General features: G+C 35.6%; 1 protein-coding gene across 1 annotated transcript; it reads left to right on the top strand.

The window, feature by feature from the left end:
• The first annotated feature begins 11122 nt into the window (after positions 1-11122).
• On the top strand, positions 11123-12313 carry LOC113294781. The gene has a single exon (XM_026543161.1). It carries the CDS (start codon positions 11123-11125, stop codon positions 12311-12313), a length of 1191 nt encoding a protein of 396 aa, XP_026398946.1.
• The last annotated feature ends 315 nt before the right edge of the window (positions 12314-12628 follow it).

The following is a 12628-nucleotide window of genomic DNA, read 5'->3' as shown; positions in this document are numbered from 1 at the left end:
AACATCACGGGTTAAAAGATTACTACAGTTAGACCTAAGTTTCTCGTTCGGATAAACTACAGACGAATTACATCAGACTTAAACATCACTAGTTAAAAGATTACTACAGTTAGACCTAAGTTTCTCGTTCGGATGAACTGAAGACGAAATATATCAGACTTAGGCACCAAAGGTTAAAAGATTACTACAGTTAGACCTAATTTTCTCGTTCGGATGAACTGAAGACGAAGTATATTAGACTTAAACATCACAGGTTAAAAGATTACTACAGTTATACATGAGTTTCTCGTTAGGATGAACTGAAGACGAAGTATATTAGACTTAAACATCACGGGTTAAAATATTACTACAGTTAAACTTGAGTTTCTCATTCGGATGAACTGAAGACGAAGTATATTAGACTTAAACATCACGGGTTAAAAGATTACTACACTTAGACTTGAGTTTCTCGTTCGGATGAACTGCAGACGAAATATATCAGACTTAAGCATCACGGGTTAAAAGATTACTACAGTTAGACCTAAGTTTCTCGTTCGGATGAACTGGAGACGAAATATATCAGACTTAAACATCACGGGTTAAAAGATTACTACAGTTGGACCTAAGTTTCTCGTTCGGATGAACTGCAGAAGAAATATATCAGACTTAAACATCACAGGTTAAAAGATTACTACAGTTAGACCTAAGTTTCTCGTTCGGATAAACTGAAGACGAAGTATATTAGACTTAAACATCACAGGTTAAAAGATTACTACAGTTAGACCTAAGTTTCTCGTTCGGATGAAATGCAGACGAATTATATCAGACTTAAACATCACTAGTTAAAAGATTACTACAGTTAGACCTAAGTTTCTCGTTCGGATGAACTGAAGATGAAATATATCAGACTTAGGCACCACAGGTTAAACGATTACTACAGTTAGACCTAAGTTTCTCGTTCAGATAAACTGAAGACGAAGTATATTAGACTTAAACATCACAGGTTAAAAGATTACTACAGTTATACATGAGTTTCTCGTTAGGATTAACTGAAGGCGAAGTATTTTAGACTTAAATATCACGGGTTAAAAGATTACAAGTATTGGGGCAATCTTGACTGAGTTCAAATCTGCCTTCAATTTTTGTTTATACAATATTTTTCAAGTATTGGGTTTTTTTTTTCTTGTTAGGTTTTGCTGTTTATTCAGACTTCAAATTTTGTTTTGGTATAATAATCATAGAAATACTGTTATAGCCCTTAGCATTGAAATGGTTAATGATTTGACTAATCGCCACAAATTACAACCCTTAATGCTGCTTTCACTTTTTCTTTTAGCCTTTTGTTTGTACATACAAACTATTGAGTTCAAATCTGCATTCCATTTTGCTTATCCAAGTATGTGTAAAGTGCTAATTGAGAGCCATACATTCATATTAAGGCTTGTTATGTACTTATGTTGTTTATTAGTAAGGGTTACATTATGCAGGGACTGGGGGGAAGAATGTTTCATGGAGAACCCCTTGCAGCAGAAGAGAGGAGAGTGTATATTGAAACCATCTTGGACGAGACTTGTGCTGTATATGATGCACCGCAGGGGGATGATTACATGACTTTGAAGGACTTTTTAGGTATATCTGGATGGTTAATATGGCCTTTAAAACGGCTGGAATTTGTGGATGAATGAATATGTCGTGGGTGATGGTATCTTTTTGAGCAGTTTAAGTTACATGCGTAACGGTGTGGAGCAAATCACTTTTGGTTTTAGTTCTTGGTTGTTTTGAGAACTTAGTGCAACTTTCGTTACATGTGTAACTTTGTGGAGCAAGTTACTTTTTGGTATAGTTTTTTGTTTTGTGAACTTAGTGCTGATGTGCAGCTTCTTTTGATAGTAAGTTGTAAAAATACTTGTACTCTTATAATTACTAAGAAATATAATGTCTTTTTGTTTCTCAAACTTTTCTTCATGTCCTATTACCATCTAATCTTTGTTACACTCTTATCATATCATTGCTTCTCTTTCATTTCCTTTTTTATCTCTTTCATTTCAGAGGTTGTACTAAAGAGAAAATGAGCCAAGCCAAAGCCAGGCTTAGAAGAGTTACAAGTATAGATGAGACTGCAGTAAACTTCACAACCAAAGACTGCAGAAAAAAAGACTCCAAAACAACCCAAAAGTGAAAACAAAACATTGCCTAAACAGTGCTGTAGAAATAGTGCAAAAGAATTGCAGACCTCAATACACTTGAAAAACAAAGGAAACAAAACATTTCCAACTGCAAGACACTACAGAGCAATACACAAAAAATTGAAAACTCATACATAGACTAGGCACTTGAGAAATCATCTTGCAGAACACCAAAACTGCAGACAACAAAAAGCTGAAATTTATTATAGAAGTTTATGTAGTTTCTGTACATAAACAAGGCGGTTCACATACACCAAACAAAATTTAGAGGAAATTTACACAAAACTTTCATATCTTGATGTTGCAAAAGATATGAAAGAGGCTAGCAATGATAGACAATATTGAATGAACTTGGCGTGATTCGAACATACATCTTCTGACGGGAGGTCAGATGTGCTACCATTGCACTATAAGTTATGTATTTGAGCACACAAAGACTGGAAATTTTGTTTAAAAAGTCAAATATCCAGGAAAGCTAAGAAATCCCCGCACAAAACAGTCAGAATAAGTCCAAACTTAAGTCTAAGTTTTGATCACGTAAGTATTTTCTAGTGAGCATTGTCTAAGTAGTTTTATTAAAGTTATATTGTAACCTAACTCTAAGTTCATGACCCACCGGCAATGGTCCAGGTGCAAACATAGTCTGTCAAGAATAGGATAACCCTGTCACCGAGAGTACCTTTCTTGAATGGGAAACGACACCTGTGGCAGCTGCACTCACAGTTCTGAAATGAGCCATTTATGGCTTCCCTTGCAGCCAGCTGCTGCCACTGCTTGTCCCTATAAAGGTTTGCAGATCAAAAATGCATAAGCTATTAGTGCATCCATGAATATTTGGAATGGTAAATATAATAAAGACCTCAGCATAGTGAATGTCAGATAAGCAGTTTAAAAATGGGAAATAGAATAAAGACCTCATCATCGAAATGCTAAACCGCTGAACAAAAAAAGAAATAAAGGCGTACAGCTTTCAAAAAGATATCCCAACTTGCAGGTTACCAAGAAACTTCAGTCAACCAACATGTAATACTCTCTCTCGCCTGCTTTTCCAACTATGGAAATATCACCTAGAACTGAAAGGGAATTTAAAGTGAGCAAGCGTGCCAGTGGATACTCATAAAGTCCAGAAGCAATCACCAGAATTGATTTTTAAAACATTTCTAACAACGATAACCTTGTGCCGAAAAATAAGCTTACTGACATAAATTTAAACATTGGGAAAACATGTATATATTGCGACTTCCTCTATTAATAAAATTAATAAATACTACCAGCAAAGGCCAGGCCTCGGCACCATTCCATACCGGAAAACATGGTGAAGTCCCCATAGCATAATAAGATTATATATCGGGATCACTGGATCCCGTAATATCGAGGAAATACCAATACATACGCTCAAACAATTGGGAATTCCATTCCCACACACAACAAGCATCAATAAATATACCTACTCCCTTCCAATCAATGGAGAGAAATAATTGGACAGGAACATTTCAAAGAGTTTTAAGTTCAAACATCGACTAACAAATATGAATGACTTCCATAAATAAATTACCCAAACAATAAGAAATGCACAACCATGATTGCAATAAAATTTCATAAGTTCCCACCTTAATTTTGCTACGCAAACCTTAAGCTCTTTGATCTGCTTGGTAGTTTGAAGTTGTCGAAATCACAGAGAAGCTAAACTAAAGATAAAACAAGAGTCCAGTCAACTTACAAAAGTCTCAAAATATTCTACACCAACCAATTTGACTATAACTTTCTGGATGCACAATGGTTTTCGACAAATGATACCTTTGGTATAATTGGCGCGAGCAATAAACTCTACAAGGTAAACCTAAAGCTAATAGGAACGTAAGATGGTCGAAATTTCTGGTTAAGTATGGAAATCAAAAATTATCCTAATTCACTAATTCTCATACATATTTCTTTCCCAAACTAAAGAAAATTACCTAGTTTCCATCGTTCCATCAACAAGAATCGATTATCTTATCTAACTGGCCTAATAGTAAAAATTTCCTCAAATAAAAACTAATCACTACTCAAATATTAATAAGTAAAAGAGATAAATCTGAGCAATGAAAGAAAGTCAATTATTACCTTAAGGAAATCCCGATCCTAACATGCCCTTACTTTTTCTTCTTCCTCTAACAATTCTACTCTTCCTCTTTCTTATCTTATCTTTCTTTGTCCTCTCTCTAGCTATCTATACTTGACTGAAAACTCAAAGCACCTTATTCATCTAATTGGGGTCACTTGAGGTGTCGTTCGATCTAGCTAGTGAATACAAAGCTTATCTACAGTATCATGTCTAAACAACCTAATTCTAGTTGGTTTGTTGTCATTGCAAACCGTCTACACTTCCTGCCATAAGCCACTAAAACCCACTTAACTACCCCTGCTAAAATACCCAGGTACAAATCAATACCTAGTCAGTAAATGATGTTAACAAAATAAAAATAATAATAATTAATAATGAAAAAAAATAAAAAAAAATGTGAGATAAATTAAAAATATGGCATCGAAACTGTTGATCACTACAGTACCGCCTGGAGGTATAGAAACTTTTAAAAGTGCAATTTCCAATCCAATCATTTAGGGAAGACTGGAGTTTCATAGGAAAACAACCTGATATAAAAATACAAAGGCCTAAGTAGTCACCAGAAACAACTAGAGTTGTACTTATTCAGAGTTGGACAGTCAAGACGAACTAACTCACCTCATTTAACCGAGCAATAGTCCGTCCTAATGGAATAGTTCCAAGAAGCTCATCCACCACCGCCAAATCTAACAATCACCACCAACATCATGTCCGCCGTCCTCTACCTACAGCACAACCGAGTCATTGATCTTGAAACCAACAAAGCACATCCGCTCCGACATATGCCTCAGTAACCACAACACCATCACAAAGATCGAAATTTTAGCCTGCTTCACTAACCTGAATCTTGCAGGCCATCGTAATTAACACAGTTGTAATGCAGGATAAGCCCTGTATCAACATTTAACATACCACTGAGTCATCTTACAGAAAATAACATAAATGAGTAGCAAGTACTCATCAAATAAGACAACTAGCTAGGGAACCATTCAACATTAAGTGTTACCCTCGACTACTGCAGCTCTGTGTATGCATATAATTGCATATATTACAGTAATAACATCAGTTTTTGTTTCAATAGTCCATGGTGATGTTTTTATTAAAGATCAGTAAGCTAAATCTTATTCATCATTGCATCCACATCTATAAACTTCTTGGACAAATAACTTTCAACATAATAAATCTATATGGACATCAACTTAGTTCTACTAAACATGCAATTGATTGAAGAACAGATTATAGCAAACTTCATCTCCAAAAACAATTTATCTAATTCTTCATCTCATACTGTAATCAATCTAAACTAAAAGAACCCACATCAAAAAATCAGTTTCGTAATCAATCTAAACATTCAAAATACCCTATAATTTCACCCTAATCTTTCACCCAATTTCATATAACTAAATTATCAAACGATTCTGAAGATATAGATAACTCAATCACTTACCTCGTCAAGAAAAAGATGACCAACGAAATTATCATCAGCAGAATCAACTCTGAACCATCTTCAACGTTCCCACAGAAAAATCAATTTATCATCAGCAAAATCCATCAACTCTGAACCATCTTCTTCATCAATTTAGGTCAAATCGATGGACATAATTAACAGAATATATAACCTAGCTAAAATTGAAACTCAGATTCAGTTTTGGTGAAACAGCTAACCTCACTTAGAAATTTTTACACTCTCAGAGAGGGTTAATGGCGGCACCCACGAAGAAGAAGGGAGAAGGAGATTTTTCTCTTATGTTGTGTCGACTAAATCAATAGAAAAGGGTTAGAATTTGTCCAAGTCAAACTTCCTACTAGGTCACGAATTGTTGACTTGGTCTTGAATTCATTTTTCTAATATTAAGAAAAATAAAAATAGATTTTCATTTTTAGAAATTAAATTAAACTATTAGTTTGTATAAATGTTGGGAAAATTGTGACAATCAAAATCCTAAGAGTGGTTGATTTGGGGTTGTTTTAGATGTGGTGAAAGTTTTGGATGGAATTATAATTTTAGATTATAATTGTGATTGTTTGGATAATTATCAACAAATATTATTGTGACTAGTAAATTTTTTTAATATTCTTATTTATATCACGAATATAAAATTTGTCATAGTTATAACTGTTGCAAGAATTATCACAGGCGTATCAGTGACTGAAAAATAAAATGTGACAAGTTGCACTGTGAGAAAATCCTGGTTTTGGTGTAGTGACACTTCACAAGGCCTCTAGCATATTTCCAATCTTCTGCATAAGGAGCATGAGTCTGTACTTTCTTCTTCTTCTTCTTTCCCGTTGTATCTACCTCTTCAACCTCTTCTTCCATATCCTCAACCTCTTCATCTTCTTCCATATCGTCAACCACTTCTTCCACGATATCATCACTAGTTATAGCTTCCTCACTATCAGCATCACTTGGTAAAACAAATTCCTTGTTTTGATCATAAATAAACCTCTCTTGAAAGTCCTTATCAATCTGTGCTAACATTGCAAAAACTTTTTCATATCTTTGAGCATCTTCTAACATCAAGTAAGTGTTATTCCATCGTGTGTATACATCTAAAGTCAGTGCTTTCTTGTAATCTACCTTTGCTAGGGAAGCACATTGTTTAAACTTTTCATACCTAGAAGGAGAACCAAGAACATATTTTACAACTGACCTTATCCTTTTAACTGATTCATTAAAGAGTCGTACTGCATCTTTTATGACAAGAGCAAGAACATGGATTGAACACCTCACCTGATAACAAATAATCAAGAAAATTAGTCATAAGATGCCTGTGAGGCTGTGACAAATTCACACACAAATTCAGAACTATGTGTATAAAAGAAAACCACACATAAATTGAGAAGAATTAGAACTATGTCTAATTGTCTATAAGTAATACTAAGCATGGATTGATTGACAATGATAATATACCAATGTGAATAGTGTATATTGTCTGTGGGCATGTAATCATTGATCTTATATCACCAAAAGAACCAGTACATACTCAACAGTCAACACACATTACACTAAAGAAAGATCAAAAACAAATCATCTGTGATTATTAATGAACATGTATTAATGATATGAAATGAGAATCTTACATGTAAATATTTAGCTCTGATTGGTGATCCTGTCCAGCTAGTAACAACTTGCTTCAGATGATCCATAGCTACTGTGTTGGCGCTGACATTGTCTAAAGTGACACCAAATATATCTTTTAGACCCCAATCTTTCAAACAATCCACTAGCTTCTCACCGATTGCATTACCTGTGTGACCTTCAACTTGACAAAACATGAGTATTCTCTTCTGCAGTTTCCAGTTCTGATCAATGTAGTGAGCGGTTACACAAATATAATTAAAATTATTTGGTGATGTCCATGTGTCAGTTGTCAAAGATACCCTCTGCTTAGATGTCAAGAAGTAAGTTTTTAGGTTATTCTTCTCTTCTACATACATCTTTAACATATCCCTATAAATTGTCATACGTCTTGGAACCTTGAACCTAGGCTGTGCCTCTTGCATCATTTCCACAAAGCCTGACCCTTCTACTTTTCTAAAAGGAATTTCATCTGTAATTATCCACTCAACAAGACGCTTCTTAACCTATCATAACTGTAAGTATGAGCAATAAGTTTACCATCCTGACCTGGTTTTGGGGGTGGCATCAACAGAGATGGTTGTCCCTTTTCTTTCTTCCTGTTAGGATTCTTTAGACATCTATTCAAATGCTTTCGTAATCCAGAAGTGCCATTATTGTCATTGTGAGCTTTGTATTTATGGTGGCAATGATGACATTCAGCCCACTCATCATCTATCCTAGTCATTTTCAACCAAACAGTTGATCTCACTTTACCGTGCTTCTTTTTGCTATCACCAACTTCAACTGCTTCAGCTGTACTTGTTGGAGTTGCAGTTTCAGATTCATTTGTGTGAGATGCAGCTTGAGAGGATGATCCAACTTCTGTTTGTTGAGTTGTAGTTGGAGTTGCATTTGTAGTTGGAGTTGCATTTGATATGATCATCTAACAAAAAAAAATGATATGATAAGCAAACATAATTTTACATAACAAGCATCAAGTAAGCATAATTCATATGGTTTCATCTGAATATTATCAACATACAGACATACTGACATACAAACTAAATATTATCAACAAATCCAAGTTAGGAAATACCTCCAGTGAGACATACACATAGTGATACTGTCATACATACTCATACAAGAAAGATACAACTAATTGCAAAACCATTCATAGAATCACAGTTATCACTTATCACACAGTAGTACAGAGTACAATCAATCTGTGTATTCATTATAACATATTGACATGTATTTATCAATCAATCTGAATTCTCAAACCCTAAATCGATCTTAAACTCTCAATCAATGTCAAACCCTAAATCATTCACATCAACAAGGTTAATCTTATAAGATAGATTGCTCAATCAGAAGAACAAGAATAAGTAAAGAGTAAAGACTGTAAAGTACCTTGGAAACAAAAAGGTTTAGATTGAATCTGATAGACGAAGAAGAAATTGGTATCCTTGGCAGTCACCACTTAACCTGCGTGAGTATAAACACTAGGGTTAGTTGATTAATCAAGTGATAGCTACTTAAAATCGTTTACAATTCCTAGGGTTTCCTTTTGTTGAAAGTTGAAACAGAAAGGAAATCGAAAAGATTACCTGATTGATTGATAGCTACTAACTAGTAAGACTTGAATCACTTGATGATGATCGTGAATTGGTGATTTCCTGATTGATTGGTGAGGATAGCCGTAGTTACTCAGAGATGAAGAGGCTACTCTTCATAGCTTCAGAGAGAAAAAAACGAAGAAGAAAGAAAACTGAGAGTGAGAGAGTTACTCAGAGTTAGCGATTAGTATTAGGGTTATCTATATTGGACGGATAGGATTAAAACTAGTTAGGATCTTAACGGCTGAAATTAAACGGTACATATGGGCCGGTTCCTACCGGTACTCCCCCTAGAACCGGTGTCTGTACCGGTCTAGACCGGTTCTCAACTTCCAGTACCGGTGTCCGTGCCGCCTAGACCGGTTCCGGTCCGGTACTGGTTCGGTATTCCCGGTTCCACTCCGGTCCAGGTCCTCCCAAACGGTTCTTGTGCAGCCCTAGGAATTTCTGTTGAGTTTGGATGGTATGCGTACCAGTTCACGTACTGGCGAAACCCAAACTTGGTCCGGCTACTCAGGTACGCATACCTAAGTGGATGATGTTCTAGAATCGGTTTTTTCATGAACTAATACATTTATATATAATAAGGAATGCAATCTTTTGCAAACTGTGACTATAATGTTCATGACTTGATTCGAGTGAATCAAAATCGATTTTGCTTCAATTGTGTCTTGTATACTTATATGAGAATATAAACAATTAAACAACTCTAGAGATAGTTTCATTTGAGTCATTTGAACTAGTTATGGTTATGATGAATAAGGTTGATATGAAAGTGTTCATATGGCTAACTTCGGTTAACTATTGTTGAGCCAACAAGGTGTGCACGTTTAGGTACGGTTGCTCATATCTAAATGAAGGTACATTTCATTTTTGTGTAACAAGATAAGTTCGATCTAACTGTTGAAAGATATAAGCTTGAGTCTAATCAGGTTTTCATCTTAACGATGAATATTGAATGCTTTGTTACCAAGGTAACATTGATTGCAAACCCTGATTCAAAAACTATTTAAAGGAGAACTCTAGCAACTGGGAAACCTAATCCCCACACCTCATGGGTGATACTAGTTGTGACTAGAGTCGATTCTCTCCTTTAACCTTAGGTTTTTCACGAAACCCTGTAGGTTAACGGCTTAAAGACTTCATTGGGATTGTGAAGCCAGACCCAACTATTTTCTCTGTAGTTGTGTGTTCTGATCTTGCCATGTTCTATCGTATTGAGTATTATCTTCTCTAAGATTTACTCAAATAGGAAAGATAAATAGTAGTCACAAACATCTTCGTCTCATCGTTTGTGATTCCACAATATCTTGTTTCTCTACCATACGATTAAAATTATTGTGAGGTAATTGATATTTCTAGGCAGTTCTTCGGGAATATAAGTCCGGTATATCAATTGGTTCATGTTCACCTTGATTTATCAAAAGACGGAACAAAACTCATAGGTTTATCTGTGTGAGACAGATTTGTTTATCAAGTCTTCTACTTTGGGTCGTATCAACTCTTAGTTGTGGGTGAGATCAGCTAAGGGAGTCAAGTGCGTAGAGTCCTGCTGGGATTCAATGACGTAAGGAGCGCAACTGTACCTTGATCAGTGTGAGATTTATTAGGGATCAAATACATTCCAGTCCGAAGTTAACTTGGAGTAGGCTAGTGTCTGTAGCGGCTTAATACAGTGTGGTGTTAAAATCTAGACTAGGTCCCGGGGGTTTTCTGCATTTGCGGTTTCCTCGTTAACAAAATTTCTGGTGTCTGTGTTATTTCTTTTCTACATTATATTTTGTTATATAATAGAAATATCACAGGTTGTGCATAGTTCAATCGATTAGATAATCCAACCTTTGGTTGTTGATTATATTGATTGACACTTGAACATTGGTCTTTGGTACCGTTCAAGTTGGTTCACAAAATAATCAGGCTCACGGATTCTGTCTGTTTGATTTGTTGATTACATTATGAAACAGAGATACAACTCTTGGATATATTTCCATTGATTGAGTTTGACTGTCTAGTTGATTCCATTGGAATTATATTGGAGTTTTTCCATACAGATTGCTAAGAGAAATATTGGGTGTGGTTGTTAGACCCCCGTTTTTTCAAATCGTTATATGAATGTTGGGAACGTTACAAGAGATTGGTGGCTAGCTGTCTGCATCATTAATTCAGTAATTTGATGATCATCCAGTATTTCTATGAGGATTTTCAGGCAAGTGATAGAAATCTTCTCGACGCTGCAGGTGGTGGTGCATTAGTGAATAAGACAGTATCTCAGGCTAGAGAGTTAATTGAGAACATGGCAGCAAATTCTCAACAATTCTTAAGTCGTGGGTCAGAACCACTCGTTAGAAGAGTTAATGAAGTGAGCGAAGTTTCTGAGCTTCGTCAACAAATGGGTAATATGGAAGCAATGATACAACAAATTGCAGCTTTAGTGGTACCATCTTCTCCCCAACTTTACAAAGAAGGCAATGATCAAGTCAATGTTATTTTACAAAATCAGCAAAGGAAAAGGTATGATCCTTATTATAACACTTATAATGCAGGGTGGAGAGATCATCCAAATTTCAGCTACGCAAACAAGCAAGCTGCAGCTCCAGGACCGGTTTTTAATCGTCCTAGTGGTTTTCAACAACAACAACCACAACAAGTTCAGAACTCAGAATCATCTGAGATGCTTGGTATGATGAAGAATATGACTTTAATGATGCAGAAAAATCAGCAAACAATAGACAATGCAATCAAAGAATTACAAACGCAGGTGGACACTACAACAACTGAGATTAATGATCTGAAAGCACAAAATAGTGGGAAACTCCCTTCTCAACCTCTTAATCCAAGATATTCTGTCAATGTTGTGACATTGAGAAGTTGTACACGAACTGTGCAACCAGAAGATGATGAGAAAAACAAAGACCCTAAAGGGACAGTTTTGGTGACAGAGATTACTGACTCTTCCCAAACCGATGAGGTGCCTAAAGAAAACTCTAAAACTCATGTTTCTACTTATGTTCCTCCTTTGCATTTTCCTTGCAGGTTTGCTAACTCTAAAAAAGCGGAACAAGATAAGGAGATCTTAGACATTTTTCGAAAGATTCATGTGAACATTCCATTGATAGATGCTATTAAACAAGTCCCCAAGTATGCGAGAATTCTGAAGGACTTATGCACCAATAAGCAAAGGTTGACTGGTAATGAGGTAATGAAAGTGGAGGAAAATACTTCGGCTATAATGCAAAAGAAACTCCCACTTAAATGTAAAGATCCCGGTAGTTTTGATATTCCTATTGTTATTAGTAACACTAAGTTTAATAAGGCTATGCTTGATTTAGGAACATCAGTAAATGTTATGCCTGCATCTGTATGAATCTCTTAACTTAGGTCCCTTGAAAGAAACTATAATTACTTTACAGTTAGATGATCGTTCTAATGTATACCCTAGAGGTATTATTGAGGATGTTCTTGTGCAGGTGAACCAGCTAATTTTTCCAGCGGATTTATGTGTGTTGGAGATGACAGACGGATCAAATGACACATTTATACCTTTGCTCCTTGGTCGACCCTTTATAAGCACGGATAAAACTAAAATTGATGTGCATAGTGGTTCGTTGATGAAAAGACGAGGGTACCCAAATATACCTCAATCTAAAACTTTTCCACCTATAAGTCCTTTCTCCGAAAG

Source organism: Papaver somniferum, chromosome 7 (assembly GCF_003573695.1).
Source record: "Papaver somniferum cultivar HN1 chromosome 7, ASM357369v1, whole genome shotgun sequence".
Lineage (NCBI taxonomy): Eukaryota > Viridiplantae > Streptophyta > Magnoliopsida > Ranunculales > Papaveraceae > Papaver > Papaver somniferum.
The sequence above is the reverse complement of the archived record's forward strand: the minus strand, read 5'-3'. Positions and strand labels throughout refer to the sequence as shown.

Excerpts from the sequence above, each read along its gene's own strand:
- LOC113294781 (XM_026543161.1), top strand. The coding sequence starts at position 11,123 with ATGATCATCCAGTATTTCTATGAGGATTTTCAGGCAAGTGATAGAAAT.